The sequence below is a fragment of the Procambarus clarkii genome, chromosome 58 (assembly GCF_040958095.1).
Source record: "Procambarus clarkii isolate CNS0578487 chromosome 58, FALCON_Pclarkii_2.0, whole genome shotgun sequence".
NCBI classification, from domain to species: Eukaryota; Metazoa; Arthropoda; class Malacostraca; order Decapoda; family Cambaridae; genus Procambarus; species Procambarus clarkii.
The window spans coordinates 8,293,453-8,315,794 of NC_091207.1; the positions used below are offsets into that span (position 1 = coordinate 8,293,453).

Here is a 22,342-nt window from a genome sequence, read left to right on the forward strand (position 1 = left end):
ACAAAGACCAGAAAGGGCCTAGACCGCCACAAGATATCAGGCAGCCAGAACCCTGTTTGACCTCGAAAACCCTCGCACCTGAACGGCAACCCAAGACATGCTGCCAAAAACTGCAGCGAGTGCCATGGACATACACACGTCATGGGCAAGACTGTAGACCGCAGGCTGGCTGGATGTTACGACACTGCAGACAACCTGAGATACACGAGCCCTGGAACAGGGAACCAGGAAAACCGGATCAACCCAAAGAGCGTCCACTTTCATCAAACCAGTGGCCTGCCGGTAGTGGCGTAAAGCCGCCACCAGACAATATGTGCACAACACGTGATGCACCCCCAGTCTAACCAACCAAGCATCCACCACTACTGGACCGCTTCATAAGTCTGCCATCTTATTCTTCCCAGAAAAGAAGCTCCAAATCCCAAAGAAGGTCCAAAGTCCTTCCTGGTTCAAAGACCTGAGCTGAGTCTGAATCCTAATAAAATTCCAAGCAGGAAAGGACCTGGAGCAACAGCCGGACTGGGGAAAATATGTATAAAGAGGTACAGGAAGATTATCTCTACCTGAAGAGTGAGGTACAATCTTCAGCAGACAGTACCTCGCCTGCTGAAAAGAGGCGGAGCCACGGAAAAATGCCCTAGTTCGGACACAGCAAACAGCGCCTCAAACCAAGGCTGGGGCGGCCACCATGGAGCCAGAACAACAACCCAGAGCATCAGCTGGACCGGGGGAAAGAGGTACAGGAGCAACCTCAACCAGTCCTGCCGAAAAGCATCCACCACAAGAGCCTCGCAGTCACAGAATGACATCACATTCAATTGGAGACACCGAGACCATGCCGACGCGAAAAGGTCCACCTTCAGGCGCCCTTACATCCAGCAAAGCAAAAAGATAGGAAGTGGCGTCAACCGTACACTCTGTGCAAAGAGGAATGAAGCGCAACAGGCCATCTGCCATGACATTGGACATTCCCTGAACGTGAACAGCACGGAGAACTAAACCCTGACAACTCGGCAGAAGAGCTGCCCAAAGCGACCAGCCCAAAAAAGTCAGAAACAGAAGAGAACCTCCCCCACCCCCACCACCGGTTGAGACAATGAACCACAGTGGAGCAGTCTGAATGGAGCTGGATCACCGAGCCCCAAGGAACCCGAATACTCTACTGCACCAGCCACAAACTCCGCACTATGCGGAGTTTGTCCATGCGCCCGACGCATGGACAGCCGCCAACGCCCCTGGCCAGACTGGTCACAAAGCCCCAGCTGACAGACGAGGCATCAATGAACACATCAAGCGAGGGAGGAAGGAAGGCACCATGGCACAGAACCCCGAAAACCCTGAGGAGGAAACCAGTGATGCAGCAAGTGGCTCAGGGACACCGGGGGTCGAACCCAGCGATTGCGAGAGCGGCGAAAGGGGCTGCTCCGAAGATACCAGAACAGCCGCCTAAACCAAACCCTGTCCAGCGGATAAACATGCATAGCAAAGTGTTGACTAAACAACACCCTAGAAAGTGAAGAGACGACGACGTTTCGGTCAGTCCTGGACCATTATCAAGTCGATTGTGATGGGAGGAAGGAGGCAATGGCAATAAATAGGCAAGAGAAAGGTGAGAAGGAAATCTTAAGAGGAAAAAACGGCAAGGCAACAGGAACGGAAGGTAAGGTGTAATAAATGGGGGTAATAATAGGAGTAAGAAAGGGATCGTAAAGAAAACGGGATCGAGAAAACAAGGGAAAGAAAAAGAAGAAAGACAAAAGGAAGGGGTAGGCTTATGTTAGATCACGTTTGTTAGAAAGTTTAGAACACTTGAGTATATACTGTGAAAGCGAAGAGTCAACAGCAACAAAGCCAGGACTCGGGTTCATGTTGGGTATGTTGTGTATCAGAGCAGATGATTCGACAAGACAGCGCCTGTGTAGAGTAGGGGCAGGAAAGATTATTATTCAACATTTTTCAGCCACGTTATTGTGACTGCTCATAAGCATAGCAAAGTTCAAGCTCCCACACAGCTGCTCGAACAACCAGTCTGCTGGATTGTTTCAGAAGCCTCAGCGGGAAAGATGGGCTCAACAACCTCCGCGCCAGCATCAGAAAGGGCAGCCCCCGAAGCCACTCTAGCCTCATCCCCAGCTAAACCCGGCCCCGACTCTGAAACCCTCAGATGTTTAGAAGCCGGAAGCATGGTAAACCATACCAACCTGGGAAGGAAGACGGGATGCAGACTAAACTAAAGTCAAAGTGACCAGTGCCTCCATCTTGCACCACTTGTTTCTCTTTATTTATAAGAGTATGTGATAATGTTTTAATTGATGCTTGGTTTATCTGGTATACTCCACTGCAAGTATATAGAGTAGTGAAAAGGATATCAACATAATATTCAATGGTGTTGGGCTCTAGGTGATGACACATGGCCTAATTGGCACCATATGGGTGAGAGTATAGATTGAAACAAAGGCGTAAGCCACCAACGTGCACCCACAGATGATAATCGTCACATGACGATAACTGCATTCACCTAGTAACTAATGAGTAACAGGATTTAGTAGTAATTATGGAGTGCAGGATATTTTTTTCAAGGATCAAGGTAAACACCATTACATCACATAGACTAACTATATCCTTATTTGTATAATCCAGGTAAAACCCAGGCAATAATTATACAGGGGTACCTCAGTTTAAGAGTTTAATCACCGTGCTGCGCCAAGTTTATTGTGAAATTCCCCCTGTGCGCATGAAATAAAATGTTCCCAAAAAATTTTCTTTTTTCGTAAAACGATAAATTCCCTTCCCTGAACATGTCTATGTAAAAATACCAAATTCCACTTATTTTGGCTGTGGGGACGTGGACAAGGTGTGCTGTGACGTCATCAGGGCCTGGTCGCCCGTGCGTGAATCGCCCAGACGCGGTCGTGCGGGCCATTCAAGCACCGGGTGTTGCCACAAATATATTTTCAATCATTTATTTTATGTACTTCCAATGCAGTCTTATTTGTTTTTCTTATCGTATATGATGCATATTTGTGCCCTTTATTACAATATGTATACAGTAGGACGTTTATAATGTTCCATGGAACTGTGATACATGTGTCAGTAATGTGTCCACAATGTTTATAGTCGCAATATTACCTGTTAAAAATTCACTAAAATTACAATATGTACAGTTTCACACACTATTTACACAGTAACACTGTATTACACACTCAGTACTTCGGAAGCGAGTAATAATCAACGAAGTAGTCCATGGTACACAGCGCGACTTTGCTTTCAGTGCACCAGGTACAGATAAATTTTCGCTTCCTGTTTCTTCATTCTGCGTGCTTGCAAATAACGCACTCACGTACACCCTTGGCTTTAGTACTTGTAGGTTGTATGTAGCCAAGCTTGTAAAGCATAAGGTAGTATTGAAAAGATTATAGGAAAAGATCAATTTGTAAGGTAGTCTTGAAAAGATCGCTTTGTATAGTCCCACACAGGAAGAGATTCAGCTTGCCTCAAAGAGTGTCCGTCAGTCAGGAAGAGATTCAGGTATTTTTTAAAATATCTATGGAAAACACCACCATGGAAGCCACTAACACTATTCATCTATGCTACTTGTATCAGATGCATCATCACTGAACTCAGAAAACGATTCATCTATGTATCATCTGAATAAATTGGAGATAGCATAGGATTGCAAGGGCGACACTCAGAGCTACAACTGGATACGCTCGCTGTATTGTCCTCATAGGTGCTGTATCACTTGCATCCAACCTGTGTGTTAGGTCCTTATTGCGCCTGGCTTCACCAATATTATGACCCTTATGTTCTTCAAACAATAAGATTTGAATTTCACCGACATAGCATTATCTTTCAACACCGCGTCGGACAGGTGTTTGGGAGCCAGAGGCGCATGCGCCACCCATGGTTGCTCATTCAGTACTAACTCAGCCAGCAGCCCTAGGGCATTCTGGGAATTTTTTCCAAGATGGCTGCCTCTCACTGGAGGTCCTAAGAGTCCATTTTGTACACAACCAACCTTGTACACATTTAGAATTGGTACTGAAAAATCAAAAATAGTTTTCTCGGTTGGTGCAGTTTCCCTCCGACTGAGAATACTCGGTTGGCGCAATTAAGTGGTTAATCCGTTCCTGGAGACAGCTCGTCATCCAAAAGCTCGTAATCCGAAAACTCGTAAACCGAAGCTAATTTCCCCGTAAAAAAATAATGGGAAATGAATTAATCCGTTCCTGACTACCCAAAAACCTCACTTCAAACTAAATTTTATACCTAATTAATCGAAATATACACTACAAAAATATGTTCAAGTTATTACTTGCCCTTGCTGATGACTGCTGTTAGCATATGGAAGATGGAGAGGAGGAGGGGGTTACTGTTTGGAAGGGGAGTCCCCTTCTATTATAACATCAGACAGTGAGGACCTCTCTGGAGTGCATTCTCTGGCACGTTTTGCCTGCATACCACTAGGTCCTGGTTGTGGCTCACTGCTCGATTTTCTCACAGCAAAGCGGTCCATTGATGATTGTTTTTCCCTTCTTCGCAAGATGTCTCTGTAGTGAGGCATCACATTGACATTGAAAAGATTAATGCAACAGCCTACTACAGCTTTCTCTGGGCGAGTCGTTTCAATAAAAGTTTGCATTTCTTCCCACATCTGACACCACTTCCTAATGGTTGCGGAAGGGACACACTCGCTGCTGCCTCATCCTCCTCCACTGGAGAAACATCCTCAGCTGGGTCTTCTTGCTGTTCCTTTTGAAGGGCTTGGAGTTCTTTGGTGGTTAGTTCTTCGTTGTGTTCTTCCACCAACTCCTCCACATCATCACCATCCAATTCCAAGCCCATTTGCCGGCCCAGAGTAACAATTTCCTCAACAATAGGCACATTTACAGGCTCAAACCCCCTCAAAGTCTAGTTCTGTCACACATTCAGGCCACAATTTTCTCAAGCCAGAGATCAGGGTTCTTTGAGTCACATCTTGCCAGGCTTTGTCAACGAGTTTTAAAGCACTACAAATGTTAAAATGGTATTTCCAGAACTCTTTGAGGATGAGTTTTGTGGCTTCAGTCACTTCAAAACATTTCCGGAAAAGTGCCCTTCATAAAGTTTCTTAAAATTCACTATGATTTTCTAGTCCATAGGCTGAATTAGATGGGTGGTGTTAGGAGGAACAAACTTTACTGTGAGAAATTTATTGTATCTGCGCAACAATTCATCATCTTAGCCTGGAGGATGAGCAGGAGCATTGTCGAGGAGAAGCAGGACTTTGAGTGGCAAATGTTTCTCCTGCAGATATTTTTCTATGGCAGGGCACACCACTTCATTCACCTACTCCGAAAAAAAAAATCCTAGTCACCCATGCCTTATTATTAGCCCTCCATATCACACACACATTTGGTATTTCTGCACTTTATACTGTTTGAAACCCCTTGGATTTTCAGAATGATACACAAGCAAGGGTTTAATTTTCAAATCGCCATTCGCATTTGAACACAGCACAAGCGTAAACCTATCTTTCATAGGCTTGTGTCCGAGCAAGGATTTTTCCTCCTTGGTAATGTATGTCCTCTTAGGCAATCTTTTCCAGAACAGTCCTGTCTCATTACAATTAAACACTTGTTGCAGTAGGTATCCCTCAGCCTCTGCAAACTCTTTAAATTCTTCAATAAATCTTTGAGCCGCTGGTTTCACTGAGCTGGCGGCCTCCCCATGCATCACAACACTATGAATACCATTTTTTCTAAATTTTTCAAACCATCCCCTGCTTGTCTCAAAGTCTATCATATCTGCACTCGTTCCAGGGGTTTTCTTTACAAGGTCTTCGTGCAATACCCTGGCTTTCTCACAAATGATGGCCTCTGAAACACTATCACCCTTTAACTCTTTGTTGTGTATCCAAATTAATGACAACTTTTCCACACCCTCAAGTATTTATGGCTTTTGTTTCGTGATTGTTCTTGCGCCTTTTGCCACATTAGCACTCATAATGTCCTTTTTCTTGGCAAGTATAGTGCATATCGTTGACATGGATTTGTTGTACTGCCTACAAAGTTCAACAACGCGTGCACCACTTTCCATGCTTCTGAATGATCTCTTGTTTTTCCTCCATTGTCATCCTCACATGCGATTTCTTGGTTTGATCCTTACCACTGGCTTTCTTGGGACCCATGGTGAGATATATAATAAATGTTATGCTCAAATACCAAAAAATCCGAAAAGAAACAGTAAATCCTTGCGAAGAATTCAGGCGGGATAGGCATTGGTAAACTGAGGGGCGATCGCCGTGCCACCACACGCTAGGTCAGCCTGTATGCGTATCAACACCCTCGCATTCCGAGGAAACGCTCGTATTCCAATGTAAATTTTCTGAGCAAATCCTGCTAGTATTCCGAAAAATTTGTAAACAGGGACGTTCGTAATCCAAGGTACCACTGTACTGTATAAATCATCATATGACAATAACTGCATTCATCTAGTAAATAACTAATGAGTAAAGCATTTATTAGTAACTAATGAGAGCAGGATTTTTTCAAGGATCAAGGCAAACTCCATTACATCCACATAGACCTAATATAGCCCTATTTGCATCACACGTGTAGAACCCAAACATTAATTGTTTAAATCATCAAGTGACACGAACCCCTTTACCCAGTGAATTAACATAACCGCTGCCTAAGGGTTAAATGTGAAGCAAAGAATGGTCCCTGTCAGAGGAACCATGCCCTTCATAACAAGTGAATAAGGTGGCAGGCTGATCAGAACCCTGGGTGACCTGAGCTGTCACCTGGTGACAGTCGGGCACATTGTGGTGTTTACAAAGTAAGTGTATGGAGCACCACTTGCCAAATGGAATTTAATGTGAATTAATGCCATTTTATTGAATGTGGAACCCACACAATCAATAAATTGTGTGAGAAATCTTTAAAGAATTCTGATAAAGAGAGATCTAGGGATGGTTCTATATAGAAAACTATCACCCAAGGACCACATGAAGAACATCGTGCAAGGAGTTTATGCTACACTTTCTAACTTCAGAACTGCTTTAAATACATGGATAGCAAAATACTAAAGAAATTGTTCACAACTTTTGTTAGACCAAAGCTGGAATATGCAGCGGTTGTATGATGTTGAATATCTTAACACTTTCACGTTCCCAGTGTGCGCACCCCAGCCTACCCCAAGGTGGGCTAAGTGTTTCGCACGAGCGCGCGGCCAGACTAAAATGTGTACACTTCTTTCAGTTTTCTCACCTTAATTTTCATTGTCTGTCGTTCATTTTTGTATCAAATTCTTCGCAATATAATTTCCTATAGGGGTATATGCATACAAGGCCCAAAAGCCAGGCGTGCCACCCGCACAAAACCCAAAAATCGGGTGAGAGTTACCTGTGAGCATGCAATGCCCTAAAATGTGTTTACTCTTTTCGGTTTTCTCACCTCAGTTCTCGTGCTACATCGTTCATTTTGGTATTAATTTGTTAACAATAGAATTCCCTACAGAGGTATATGCATACAAGGTCCAAAACCCCAGCCCCCCCACCCACCCAGCCCCCCCCACCCACCCATCCCCAACAAAGCCGAAAGTCGGCCAAGTCACCCATGATCGAGCACCAGTTGGTACATCCGCACACAAATATGTATACGCTTTTTAGTTTGATAACATTAAATTTCATGTTACGTCATTCATTTTAGTATCAAATTGTTCGCAATAGAATTCTCTAAAGGGATATATGCATATAAGGTCAAAATGGCCTAGCATCCCACCTGCAGCAAACCCAAAATTCGGATGTGCCTTACCCGTGATCGAGCACCTAACTCTACACCCACAATACCCGCACTAAAATGTGTACACTCTTCAGTTTCTCACGTCAATTTCCGTGTTACATCGTTCATTTTGGTATCAAACTGTTCACAATAGACTTCTCTAAAGGAATATATATATGCATGTAATGTTAAAAAGCCCAGCGTGCCACCCACAGCAAACCCGAAAATCGGCCGAGCATTACCTGTGAGCAAGCACCCAATCAGGATACCTGATCAACCAGGCTGTGACTCATACGTCAGGTTGCGAGCAGCCGCGTCCAGCAGCCTGGTTGATCAGTCCAGCAACCAGGAGGTCTGGTCGACGACCAGGCCACAGGGACGCTAAGCACCAGAAGCACCTCAAGGTAACCCATCCGCACACAGACACTATAATGTGTATACATACTCTGTTCAGTTGTCTCGCCTCAATTTTCATGCTACATCATTCTTTCTGGTATCAAATTGTTCGCAATCTAACAGCACTCATTTTAAAACTAGTCCCATAATGATCAGCTAAAAAATGGAATTTTAACAAATATTTAAATTTTGGACGCCACATGCGTACCCGCCGGACATCCGCAGAGTTATTTGTGGACGTCGACTCCATCCCTGGAGAACGAAAGAGTTTAGAAGCACATCAACAAACTGTAAAAGGTGCAAAGACATGCAACTAAATGGCTCGCAGAACTGAAGGACAAGAGCTACAAAGAGAGGTCAGAGGCATTAACCCTTAAACTGTGCATCACATCATATGAAGTGTTGAGTAACTTGCTATAAATTGCGCATCACGTCACATGACGTGTTGGAGTACTGCGCAAGATTTAAACAGCCCGCAGATACACTGGGTTCACCCCACCTTCATCAGGGCTCTTGTAAACAGATGCCATTATTTTTAAAAATCGTGGGGCACATTCCCGGGTGTGAAGTCCTCAGTAGTGAGCGAGTCACCAAAGCTGGCACACGTAGCAGGAGCTCACAGCACTGCTGTTCAGCTTGTGATCACAGCATCACCTAAAAATGCCATAATATATATGTTCATGCTATTATTTAGCGATGATAGTATTACAGAAGACCCAGGTTGTGATAAAAGTGACCAGGATTCTGATAATAGCACGATTGTTGAGAAAATTAGCGCTGTAGTGCGAGGAGAAATCTTGGTGGGGAGGGAGGTAGCATTGTCTGCTGACTCTGTGTGACCACCTTTTACTGTCTGGACTCACTATAGCAGCTTAGTTGTTCGCTATGGTAAACAAAACATGCAGATACATATATATAATGTCTGTATATAGCGAATAAAAATTTTTTTTTTATTTTTCCCATGATCAGAGAACACAATTTAACAGGTATAAAAGACTTTTTTTTTTTGTTATGCACCTGTGGGTGACAATGGCCAAATAGCCCTTAGCAACACAAGGGTTAAATATGCCAAAACTAAAAGACAGAAGGAAAAGAGTCGACATGATCACTACGTTCAAAATACTAACGGGAATCGATAAAATTGATAGGGCAGAATTCCCGAGACCTGGAACTTCAAGAATAAGAGGTCATAGATTTAAACTAACTAAACAAAGCTGCCGAAGAAATATAAGAAAATTCACTTTTGCAAACAGAGTGGTAGACGGTTGGAATAAGTTAGGCAAGAAGGTGGTGTAGGCCAAAACTGTCAAGAATTTCAAAGCATTATATGACAAAGAGTGCTGGGAAGATGGAACACCACGAGTGTAGCTCTCATCATGTAACTACTTAGGTAATTACACCACCACAACAATTGTTTTTTTTTTTTTTTTTTTTTTTTTTTACTTCAGGGTACTGTATCAACTTTTCTTTTAGCAGCCAGCTGGCCGGCCGGCCTCTAGGGGGGCTGGCCGGCTGAGTGGACAGCACGCTGGACACGTGATCCTGTGGTCCCGGGTTCGATCCCGGGTGCCGGCCAAAAATGATGGGCAGAGTTTCTTTCACCCTGATGCCCCTGTTACCTAGCAGTAAATAGGTACCTGGGAGTTAGTCAGCTGTCACAGGCTGCTTCCTGGGGGTGGAGGACTGGTCGAGGACCGGGCCGCGGGGACACTAAAGCCCCGAAATCAACTCAAGATAACCTCAAGATTGCATAGTTTTTTCTTTAAAGCCTATGCTTTCTGGTGGATAACTTTCTCGGTTTTTGGTTCACATCTGGTCCCCTAGTCTCAGATATAGATTCAGGTTCTAGCTTGCTTCAGGCAAGTATGGAAAGCGAGGGTGAATCTCAGAGGCATGGTACATTTCCCTAAAGACTGGCTGGACCCAGTGTTTAGCTCTGGGAGTTACTCAAGTCCTTCAAGAAAATATTGTAATGATTTACCATGAATGAATACATTGCAATGTAACTAATGCATATACTTTCTTAAACATTATTATTAATGTATTTAAAAAATTATAAGGAAACACAGCCTATTTTAACAAGACATCAAAGGTTGTCAGTATAGAGAAGGCCAGGATATAGAGGATACACCAGGAGGCCTGGTCGAGGACCAAGCCGCAGGGATGCTAAGCCCTAAAACCATCTCAAGGTAACCTCAAGGTAGAGTACTGAATGATTAACCCTTAAAGTGCGCATCACGTCATATGACGTGTTGGAGTACTACGCAAGATTTAAACAGCCCGCGGATACACAGGGTTCGCCACACCTTCATCAGGGCTCTTGTAAACAGACGCCATTTTTTTTAAAAATCGTGGGCCAAACTCCCGGGTGTTATTGGCCTCAGTATTGAGTGAGCAACCAAGCCTGATGCACGCAGCATGAGCCAACAGCACTGCTGTTCAGCTTGTGACCACAGCATCGCCTAAAAATGCCAAAATATACTTGTTCATGCTATTATGTAGCGATGATATTATTACAGAAGACCCCTGACTATGATAAAACTGACCAGGGTTCTGATAATAGCAGGATTGTGGTGATATTTAGCGCTGTGCGCCGTGGAGGGAGGAGTAATGCTGTGGGAGGGAGGGTGGTGGCGATGTCTTCTGACTGTGTGTGGCCACCTTTTATTGACTGCACTCACCATACCAGCTTAGTGGTTCGCTATGGTGAACACAAATGTAGATACTTATATATAACGTGTGTATAGAGGGTATAAACAGCAAGAGAAGGTTTGGAGTCGCCATTTTGGTGAGAGCGGTGGCGTCGTCTGCACGACACCACCGTGCAGACGACGGTGTTGTTTACTGGTTACCACGATAGTCTTTGGGCACCATACCAGTTTATTTGTACAAGTATGGTGAATAAAACAGGTAGATATTTATATATAATGTGTGTATATAGCGTAATAACACCACACAGTATTGTTGGAGGAGAAATATTAGTGCGTCTGGCCTTGAGGGCGGCAGCCATCAGCTGACTGTGTGAGGTCCTACGTCTTTGTGACTTTACTCGCCATACAAGCTTAGATGTACAGTTATGGTGAACAAAACATGTAGATATTTATATATAACGTCTGTATATAGTGAATTATAGCAAAAACATTATTGTGGGAGGAGAATGTGGGTGAGTCAGATGACTGGAGGGAGGGCGGGATTGGCTGGCTGGTACACGGCGGTCACTCCTCGTTACTTTTTGACTCATAATAGCTACTTAGTGGTTCGTTATAGTGAACAAAACATGCAGATACTTATATATAACCTGTGCTTATAATGTAATAACCGACAAAGTATTTGTTCACTGATTGATGAACATAATTGAATCAACAATATGCACACCATATTTTTTAGTACAGCAATGATTCACTCATTTTATTATATAAATATATCAAACTACACACTATTGAATAATATTACAGCAAAAAAACTATGAAAAATCAATCAGAGACATTGAAATAATTAGGTAATTATCTCTTTGTAGCAACTCCGGCCTGACAGCTGGCGAGCAACAGACCGCCTGGGACGCACGCTGAGTCAGCGCCTATAATTTGCCAGACTTCCACGCCCTATGGCGGGCAATATATGCCACTTACGATTTTTTTATTATTTTTCCTGTGATCAGTGAACACAAATTAACAGGTTAGGAAGAAAAAATATTTTTTTTTTTTCAAAATTACATGCGCCTGTGGGGAAGAAAGGATATTATTCCCCTAGCATGATAAGGGTTAAACTATAAAAGAAAACTTATTAACCAGCACTGTAATTCACAAAGAGACATCAATATAGTGAATACTATTTGAACAAAATTTAGAACTCAGAAGTAGCAATATCCACATTAAATAAATCCAGTGAAGTACTGTATATAAATATTGTGGTCCCCTATTAATGGCAATGTCCTTCATAGTACCTTTACTGTCTTCATCAATGCAGTATGCATCCTCCTCATAATCATAATCAGAATCCTCATAATCGTTTTCCTCAAATGAGTCTTGGTGTACTGGGGATATATTTTTTATGTTTTCTTGTTGCTGCTGCTGTTGCTGCTGCTGTTGCTCTTGTTGTTGTTGTTGTATTCGTGAGGCTTCTCCATCACTCATATCCCAGTTCTCTTCAAGCTCAGGGATCAACATATTAGGAAGCGTTCGGCATGGCTGACGTGAGCTTTCACTGAAAATACACAAATAATCAATACACAAATAATGTTTATAAAGTAAATATTTAGTAAACTTTTAAGCCACAAGCCAAAATATAATCTACCATTTAAATTAATTTCTGGTGGACATTGCCAAGTGAATCCTGCAAATTTCTCAATTTCGCAAACTTGCACATGATCAGCTAGCTTCACTTCTCAGTCGGGCTTCAATGACCACATGAACATTTAGTTGAGTAAACAAAAAATTATAGCATACAATAGTTCAGTATTTCTTAACATAGTACAGTATTAGTTGATTATCTTGAGGTTATCGCGAGATGATTTTGGGGCTTTAGTGTCCCCACAGCTCGGTCCTCGACCAGGCCTCCACCCCCAGGAAGCAGCCCGTGACAGCTGACTAACACCCAGGTACCTATTTTACTGCTAGGTAACAGGGGCATAGGGTGAAAGAAACTCTGCCCATTGTTTCTCGCCGGCACCTGGGATCGAACCCAGGACCACAGGATCACAAGTCCAGCATGCTGTCCGCTCGGCCGACCGGCTCCCCGGATTATCATTAATCATCACTGCAAGTATGGTAATTTTAAAAATTTTCCTGTAATTAGTTTCCTGTGATCATAGTACTGTACTGTAATTACTTCTGACATGGATGACAAATATTCTAACTGACAGACAGATGAGGGCAGTAATCAGATGCACTGTATCTGACAGAAGGAGTGTTACTAGTGGAGTACAACAAGGTTCAGTTCTTGCACCAGTAATGTTAATCATCTACATAAATGACCTACCAGAAAGAATATAGAATTATATGAACATGTTTGTGGAAGATGCTAAGATACTGGGGAAGATAGGAGACACAGATGATTATAATGCCCTTCAAATTGATCTAGGCAGTGCTTGAACCATCAAGAGGCAAATGGAATTTAATGTGAATAAATGCCATGTTATGGAATGTGGCATAGAAAATAGACCACACACAACTTAAAAATTATGTAGAAAAGAATTACAGAACTCTAATAAAGAACGAGACCTTGGGGTGGTTTTGGGTAGTAAACTATTGCCAGAGGAACACGAACATTGTGAGAGAAGCGTATGCATCACTCTCCAACTTCAGACTTGCTTTTAATTATATGGATGGTGAAATACTAAATAACTGTTTATGACTTTTGAGACCAAAATTTGAATATGCTGCAGTTGTATGGTGCCTAAATCTCAGGAAGCACATCAATAAACTGGAAAAGGTGCAACGACATGCTACAAAATGGCTTCCAGAACTGAAAACATGAGTTACGAGAAGATAGAAGAAAAAGAGGCGATATGATCACCACTTACAAAATACTAGCACGAATCTACCAAACTGACAAAGGAATTCCTGAAACCAGCAACTTCACGAACAAGAGGACACAGATTCAAGCTAAGAAAACAAAGGTGCCAAAAAAGTATTAGAAAGTTCTTTTTTGCAAACAGAGTATAGTAAAATTACCCAAGTGTAGTTACAGGATGAGAGCTACGCTCTTGGTGTCCCATTTTCCCAGCACTATCATATAGCGCTTTGAAATTACTAACGGTTTTAGCCTCCACCAGCTCACCTAACTTGTTCCAACTGTCTACTTCTCTTTGCAAAAGCAAGTTTTCTTATTTTTCTTCTGCAGCTTTGTTTAGTTACTTTAAATCTATGACCTCTTATTCTTGAAGTTCCAGGTCTCGGGAATTCTTCCCAATCAATTTTATTGATTCCCGTTACTATTTTGTACATAGTGATCATATCACCTCTTTTTCTTCTATCTTCTAGTTTGGCATATTTAATGCTTCTAACCTCTCCTCGTAGCTCTTGCCCTTCAGTTCTGGGAGCCATTTAGCTGCAATGCAGAGTAGTAGACAGTTGTAACAAGCTAAGTGAGAAGGTAGTGGAGGCCAAAACCATCAGTAGTTTCAAAGTGTTGTATGACAAAGAGCACTGGGAAGATGGGCCACCACTAGCATAGCTCATCCTGTAACTACACTTAGGTAATTACACTCAGACCTTGCCAAAGCACTCAGAAGAGTTCAAATGACTTGGTGTAAATCTTTACATAAAATTCACAAATATACAAGTGTGGGTCTTCATCCAAAACAGACAAAGCTAAAAAAAAAATTGCATTGGCTTGGTACCTTATCCTGATATTTTTCTTGAAGGGAATGGAACTAACAAACGAATACATTAAAAAGGTAATACTTAATGATTATAGGCATAGACTATTACAATTAAGGATTAATTTATATATAAATTAATCCTTAATTGTAATAGTCTATGCCTATCATCATTAAGTATTACCTATTTAATGTATTCATTTGTTATTTTTCTTGAAGGGAATGGAACTATCAGGATAAGATGTCAAGCCAATACAATTTTATATATATATTATATATTTTATTTATTCTATATATATATATAATGTCGTACCTAGTAGCCAGAATGCACTTCTCAGCCTACTATACAAGGCCCGATTTGCCTAATAAGCCAAGTTTTTATGAATTAATTGTTTTTCGACTACCTAACCTGCCTAACCTAACGTAACTTTTTCGGCTACCTAACCTAACCTATAAAGATAGGTTAGGTTAGGTTAGGTAGGGTTGGTTAGGTTCGGTCATATATCTACGTTAATTTTAACTCCAATAAAAAAAAATTGACCTCATACATAATGAAATGGGTAGCTTTATCATTTCATAAGAAAAAAATTTGAGAAAATATATTAATTCAGGAAAACTTGGCTTATTAGGCAAATCGGGCCTTGCATAGTAGGCCGAGAAGTGCATTCTGGCTACTAGGTACGACATAATATATATATATATATATATATATATATACATACATACATAACAGTATGGAGTCAGTAGTTCTAGCAACACTACAGTTTATTTACTTTAATAACAATGGAAATACAGTACCAAGGTTTAATTCAGAATTGCCTGATGCCTCTGTTCACCTAGCATTAAATAGGTACCTTGGAGTTAGGTAACCATTGCGGGTTGCAGCCAGGGAAAAGGTCAGTACAGTAACTGGCTTTGAGGCACCTCGAAAGTTCAACAGGCTTCTTGTCCTCGATAATGGGAAGCAACATCAGCACTCTTTGGGCTACGTGAATTTACCTGAGGGACACCAAGACTCTTAGTGGTCTCGACGAGGACAGGAAGTCAACGGCTTGTCAAAGTCCCCCCCCCCTCACATTTGCCCCTTATGATTTTTTTCATAAGGTTAGGCAAAGGTTCTCAATTTGTACACATATACTGTCACTAACATACTAGCTCAATCCTTCCAATAATAAATTCAAAATTCAAATGTTTATTCAGGTAAAGTACATGCATACAAGAGGTGATAAAAAAATTGATAGATTTATAGAGCTAGTACATACAATGCCTAAAGCCACTATTACGCAAAGCGTTTCGGGCAGGAAAAACATTAAAGACTAAAACTTAATACTAATTGAGATTAAAGTATAAAATGTGTTGAGAAAAAATAGAAATAAAAAAAAGGGGGGAACATGGCAGAAAAACAGCAAAAATACAATTAGGTCGACAAACAGCGTTGTTTAAAAATAACAGACATGGGTTGACAATATAGGGGTAAGGTAGGTTACAGGGAATTTATTAGGTAGTGCTAATATAAAAGAGGGGTACAATGGCCTACTCGTGCATACAGGGCATTCATCTCGGGTGACATCACACGGGATACAGCGAAATCGTACACAACACAGTTTATTTAGTTTGTTTTACGTAAGGCTAGTTAGGGCTAGGCGAAGTTAGTTTGGGCTAGGCAAGGTTAGTTTGGGATATGTAAGGTTAGTTTGGGTTAGATAATGTTAATTAGGGCTAGGCATGGTTAGATAAGGTTAGTTTGGGTTAGGTAATGTTAGTTATGACTAGGCAAGGTTAGTTAGGGTTAGGTAAAGTTAGTTAGGACAAGACAGGGTTAGAGGCATCTTTTCAAACCCATTGGCCAGGGTTCGAACCCTACTTATCTTACCTTCCCAACCTATTAACTAGTGTATTACTAGCACACGGTATTGCTACTAGAGCAGCTCTAGGAGGAATATGAACCTTGAACAACACTTACGAGTCTTCGTCAGCGTCGCTGAACTGTCCGTCGTGAAACTCCATATTCAAATGGGAGCTACAATGGCATCCTCTTGTACAACAGGTGTTGTGGGGGCAGCGGGTGTTGTGGGGGCAGCGGGTGTTGTGGGGGCAGCGGGTGTTGTGGGGGCAGCGGGTGTTGTGGGGGCAGCGGGTGTTGTGGGGGCAGCGGGTGTTGTGGGGGCAGCAGGTGTTGCGAGAGTAGCGGGTCTTGCAGACACGTGTTGTTGTTGATTTACGGGCGACGACTAGCGAGGGATCGGATGCGCTCCAGGTCACGTGTTGTGAACGGACAGGTGTTGGGGGACACGTGTTGTGAGGGGTCAGATGTTGGGGAACACGTAATTACCCGAGTGTAATTACCTAAGTGTAGTTACAGGATGAGAGCAACGCTCGTGGTGTCCCGTCTACCGAGCACTCTTTGTCATATCTAATTTGTCATATCTAATATTAGAAATCTAATACTTGATAACAGACTGAACAAAAACCACCTAATTATCGCAGGGGACTTTAATATTGACCTCTGCGAACCAGAACACCCTACTGCTGTTAGCTTCCTCAACTGTATGAATTCCTGCTTCCTCATACCCTTAATCACTAGACCAACTAGAATCACTGATAGCACTGCCACGACTCTAGATCACATCTGGACCAACATAACCTCTCCGCTTACTTCAGGTATAATCACCGATAGCACTACAGACCATTACCCCACATTTCTCTTAACTAACATTAGCAAACCACCTCTTGAGTCAAGAGAGATACGTTCTAGACTACACAATGAAGCTGCTATAGACAATTTTATAACTGCTACTGATAATGTCAACTGGGAGTCCGAGTTAGGTAACATAGGGGACATCAACCTAGCAGTTCAATCTTTTCTTCAAAAAAATCTTAGCCTTTATAATACCCACTGTCCTATGCTTACAAAACAAGTCACAACCAAAAGGCTTAACAATCCCTGGCTTACAAAGGGAATACTTAAAACTATTAATAAAAAACATGATCTTGAGAAGAAGTATAGGTTAGGAATTGTCTCCAAAGAATTCTCAAAGAATTATTCATTATTGCTGTCTAAGATAATTAGACGAGCCAAAACAATACAATACAATACAATTTTATTTAGGTAAGGTACATACATACAATAAATATTTACAAGGATTGTTTAACTTATAGGTAGAGCTAGTACATACAATGCCTAAAGCCACTATTACGCAAAGCGTTTCGGGCATGATAAACTTAAATGACAAGCTTAATACTAATTGAGCATAATGAGTAGAATGAAAACAAGAAATGAAAACATAGATGAAAAAGCAGCACAAATACAATTATGTCGACAAACAGCGCTCTTTAAAGAAAAAAACAGACATTGGTTGACAATAGAAGGGTAAGGTAGGTTACAGGGAATTTATTAGGTATAGCTTCGCTTTTAACTTAAACTTAAACTGGTTGAGAGAGGTACAGTCTTTAACATGGTTGGGAAGGTCATTCCACATTCTGGGCCCCTTGATTTGTAGAGCATTTCTAGTTTGATTAAGTCGTACTCTAGGAATATCAAAACTGTATTTATTTCTGGTGTGATACTCATGAGTTCTGATACAACCTTCTATGAAGCTTTTGAGATCAGGATTGGCATTATAGTTTAGCGTTTTATATATGTATAATACACGAGAGAATGTGCAGTGACTTAATGTCTAACATATTCAGAGATTTAAGTAGGGGTACCTAGTGATGTCTGGGGCCAGAATTGGATATTGTCCTAATAGCAGCTTTGTGTTGAGTAATTAGAGGACGTAAGTGATTTTGGGTAGTAGAGCCCCAAGCACAAATACCATAGTTGAGATATGGATAGATAAGGGAGTAATAGAGAGTCACCAGGGCAGGGCGTGGTACATAATATCTGATCTTATGTACAGTCTCCGTGGTGTAGTGGTAAGACACTCGCCTGGCGTTCCGCGAGCGCTATGTCATGGGTTCGTATCCTGGCCGGGGAGGATTTACTGGGCGCAATTCCTTAACTGTAGCCTCTGTTTAACGCAACAGTAAAATGTGTACTTGGATGAAAAAACGATTCTTCGCGGCAGGGGATCGTATTCCTGGGACCATAGGATTAAGGACTTGCCCGAAACGCTACGCGTACTAGTGGCTGTACATGAATGTAACAACTCTTGTATATATCTCAAAAAAAAAAAAAAAAAAAAAAAATCTTAGAAAGAATGCCCACAGTTTTTGAAACTTTTTTTGATATGTTTAGAATGTGTCCCTGGAAATTAAGCTTGTGGTCAATGAGAATGCCAAGGAATTTGCCATCTAATTTGTTACAAATTTGGGTATTGTTTATTTTGAGATTTATTTGATTAGAGGATTTATTGCCAAACAGAATATAAAAGGTTTTGTCAATGTTAAGGGTGAGTTTGTTGGCAGTTAGCCACAGATGGACTTTATTTAGCTCAGTATTTACTGTGGCATTTAGAGCAAGGGGATCAGGACTGGAGTAAATGAAGGTTGTGTCGTCAGCAAATAGAATTGGTTTGAGGTGTTGGGAGGCATTTGGAAGGTCATTAATGTAGATGAGAAAGAGGAGAGGGCCAAGTATGCTGCCCTGGGGAACACCAATGTTGATGGGTAGGGTGGGAGAAATTGTATTATTCACAGAAACATATTGGAGCCTGTCAGTAAGGTAGGATTTGAGGTATTGCAGGGAGTGTCCTCTGACTCCATAATGATGTAATTTAAGAAGAAGGTTTTGGTGGTTGACAGTGTCAAAAGCTTTACGCAGGTCCACAAACAACCCAACAGGGAACTCATTTTTATCAAGAGCTGTATGAATCGAGTTAAGCATACTAATAAGTGCATCGTTAGTGTTTTTTTTGGGTCTGAAGCCATATTGGCAAGGGCTAAGTATATTGAGTTTGGCTAGATATGAGTAAAGCTGCTTATAGATTAGTTTTTCAAAAATTTTTGACAAGTTTGGCAGGATAGATATAGGTCTGTAGTTGTTAACATCTGTGAGATTACCACATTTGTGGACAGGCGTTACTCTCGCTTTTTTTAGAATATCTGGGAAGGTTTGGAGTTCAAGTGACTTGTTGAAGAGCAAAGCAATAGCAGGGGCTAAAGATCTGGAGGCTTTTTTGTAAATTAAAGTTGGTATCTCCTCAAGGGCACCAGACTTGGTTTTAAGGGAAAGGATTATCTCATTGACGTCAGTGGAATTAATAGGCTTTAGGTACAGAGACTGTGGATAGTTACCTGTAAGATAGTCATTAATGTCTGTACTGGAAGATGGAATATCATTTGCAAGGGATGAACCAATGGAAGAGAAGAACCTATTGAACTCAATAGCAGAATCAGAGGCTGAAAGCTGACCATCGTTATTAGACAGGAGAGTCGGTTTGTTATTTAAAGACTTCTTTGATCCCAATATTTGAGAAATTGTTCTCCAAGTTTGTTTAATGTTGCTCTTTATTTGGGTAAATTTATCTTCGTAGTATTTAGTTTTGGCTCGTCTAATTATCTTAGACAGCAATAATGAGTAATTCTTTGAGAATTCTTTGGAGACAATTCCTAACCTATACTTCTTCTCAAGGGTCGTGTTTTTTATTAATAGATTTAAGTATTCCCTTTGTAAGCCAGAAAAACTAAATACTACGAAGATAAATTTACCCAAATAAAGAGCAACATTAAACAAACTTGGAGAACAATTTCACAAATATTGGGATCAAAGAAGTCTATAAATAACAAACCAACACTCCTGTCTAATAACGATGGTCAGCTTTCAGCCTCTGATTCTGCTATTGAGTTCAATAGGTTCTTCTCTTCCATTGGTTCATCCCTTGCTAATGATATTCCATCTTCCAGTACTGACGTTAAGGACTATCTTACAGGTAACTATCCCCAGTCTCTGTACCTAAAGCCTATTAATTCCACTGACGTCAATGAGATAATCCTTTCCCTTAAAACCAAGTCTGGTGCCCTTGAGGAGATACCAACTTTAATCTACAAAAAAGCCTCCAGATCTTTAGCCCCTGCTATTGCTTTGCTCTTCAACAAGTCACTTGAACTCCAAACATTTCCAGATATTCTAAAAAAAAAACGAGAGTAACACCTGTACACAAATGTGGTGATCTCACAGATGTTAACAACTACAGACCTATATCAATCCTGCCAAACTTGTCAAAAATTTTTGAAAAACTAATCTATAAGCAGCTTTACTCATATCTAGCCAAACTCAATATACTTAGCCCTTGCCAATATGGCTTCAGGCCCAAAAAAAGCACTAACGATGCACTTATTAGTATGCTTAACTCGATTCATACAGCTCTTGATAAAAATGAGTTCCCTGTTGGGTTATTTGTGGACCTGCGTAAAGCTTTCGATACTGTCAACCACCAAAACCTTCTTCTTAAATTACATCATTATGGTGTCAGAGGACACTCCCTGCAATACCTCAAATCCTACCTTACTGACAGGCTCCAATATGTTTCTGTGAATAATACAATTTCTCCCACCCTACCCATCAACATTGGTGTTCCCCAGGGCAGCATACTTGGCCCTCTCCTCTTTCTCATCTACATTAATGACCTTCCAAATGCCTCCCAACACCTCAAACCAATTCTATTTGCTGACGACACAACCTTCATTTACTCCTGTCCTGATCCCCTTGCTCTAAATGCCACAGTAAATACTGAGCTTAATAAAGTCCATCTGTGGCTAACTGCCAACAAACTCACCCTTAACATTGACAAAACTTTCTATATTCTGTTTGGCAATAAATCCTCTAATCAAATAAATCTCAAAATAAACAATACCCAAATTTGTAACAAATTAGATGGCAAATTCCTTGGCATTCTCATTGACCACAAGCTGAATTTCCAGGGACACATTCTAAACATATCAAAAAAAGTTTCAAAAACTGTGGGCATTCTTTCTAAGATCAGATATTATGTACCCCGCCCTGCCCTGGTGACTCTCTATTACTCCCTTATCTATCCATATCTCAACTATGGTATTTGTGCTTGGGGCTCTACTACCCAAAATCACTTACGTCCTCTAATTACTCAACACAAAGCTGCTATTAGGACAATATCCAATTCTGGCCCCAGACATCACTCGGTACCCCTACTCAAATCTCTGAATATGTTAGACATTAAGTCACTGCACATTCTCTCATGTGTATTATACATATATAAAACGCTAAACTATAATGCCAATCCTGATCTCAAAAGCTTCATAGAAGGTTGTAACAGAACCCATGAGCACCACACCAGAAATAAATACAGTTTTGATACTCCTAGAGTACGACTTAATCAAACCAGAAATGCTCTACAAATCAAGGGGCCCAGAATGTGGAATGACCTTCCCAACCATGTTAAAGACTGTACCTCTCTCAACCAGTTTAAGTTAAAAACGAAGCTATACCTAATAAATTCCCTGTAACCTACCTTACCTCTCTATTGTCAACCCATGTATGTTTTTTGTTTTTTTGTTTTTCAAATCAACGCTGTTTGAATGTAATTTTCTGTAATAATTTGTAATTGTATTTGTGCTGCTTTTTCAACAATGTTCTCCCCTCTTTTACCTCTATTTTTATTTGTACTCAACACATCTTATTCTTTTTACCCATTAGTTTTAAGCTTTAGTCGTTAATGTTTTTCCTGCCCGAAACGCTTTGCGTAATAGTGGCTTTAGGCATTGTATGTACTAGCTCTATCTATAAAGCCAACAAACTTTGTAAAATCCCTTTATGTATGTACCTTTACCTAAATAAAATTATTATTATTATTATTATTATTATTATTATTATTATATAACGCTTTGAAGCTACTGACGGTTTTGGCCTCCACCACCTTCTTACTTAAGGTGGTCACAAGTCTTGGGT

General features: G+C 41.1%; 1 protein-coding gene across 1 annotated transcript in view; it reads right to left on the reverse strand.

Annotated features, from left to right (window-relative positions):
- Positions 1–16,740, reverse strand: part of RIOK1 (RIO kinase 1) — a 113,334-nt gene extending 96,594 nt beyond the window's left edge. The window contains exons 1-2 of the mRNA XM_045758172.2: positions 16,442–16,740; positions 12,103–12,362 (exon numbers count right to left, since the gene is read on the reverse strand). Coding sequence (XP_045614128.1) covers positions 12,103–12,362; positions 16,442–16,485 — 304 coding nt within the window. The 5' untranslated portion in view covers positions 16,486–16,740. The remainder of the gene's footprint in view (positions 1–12,102; positions 12,363–16,441) is intronic.
- Positions 16,741–22,342: the final 5,602 nt, after the last annotated feature.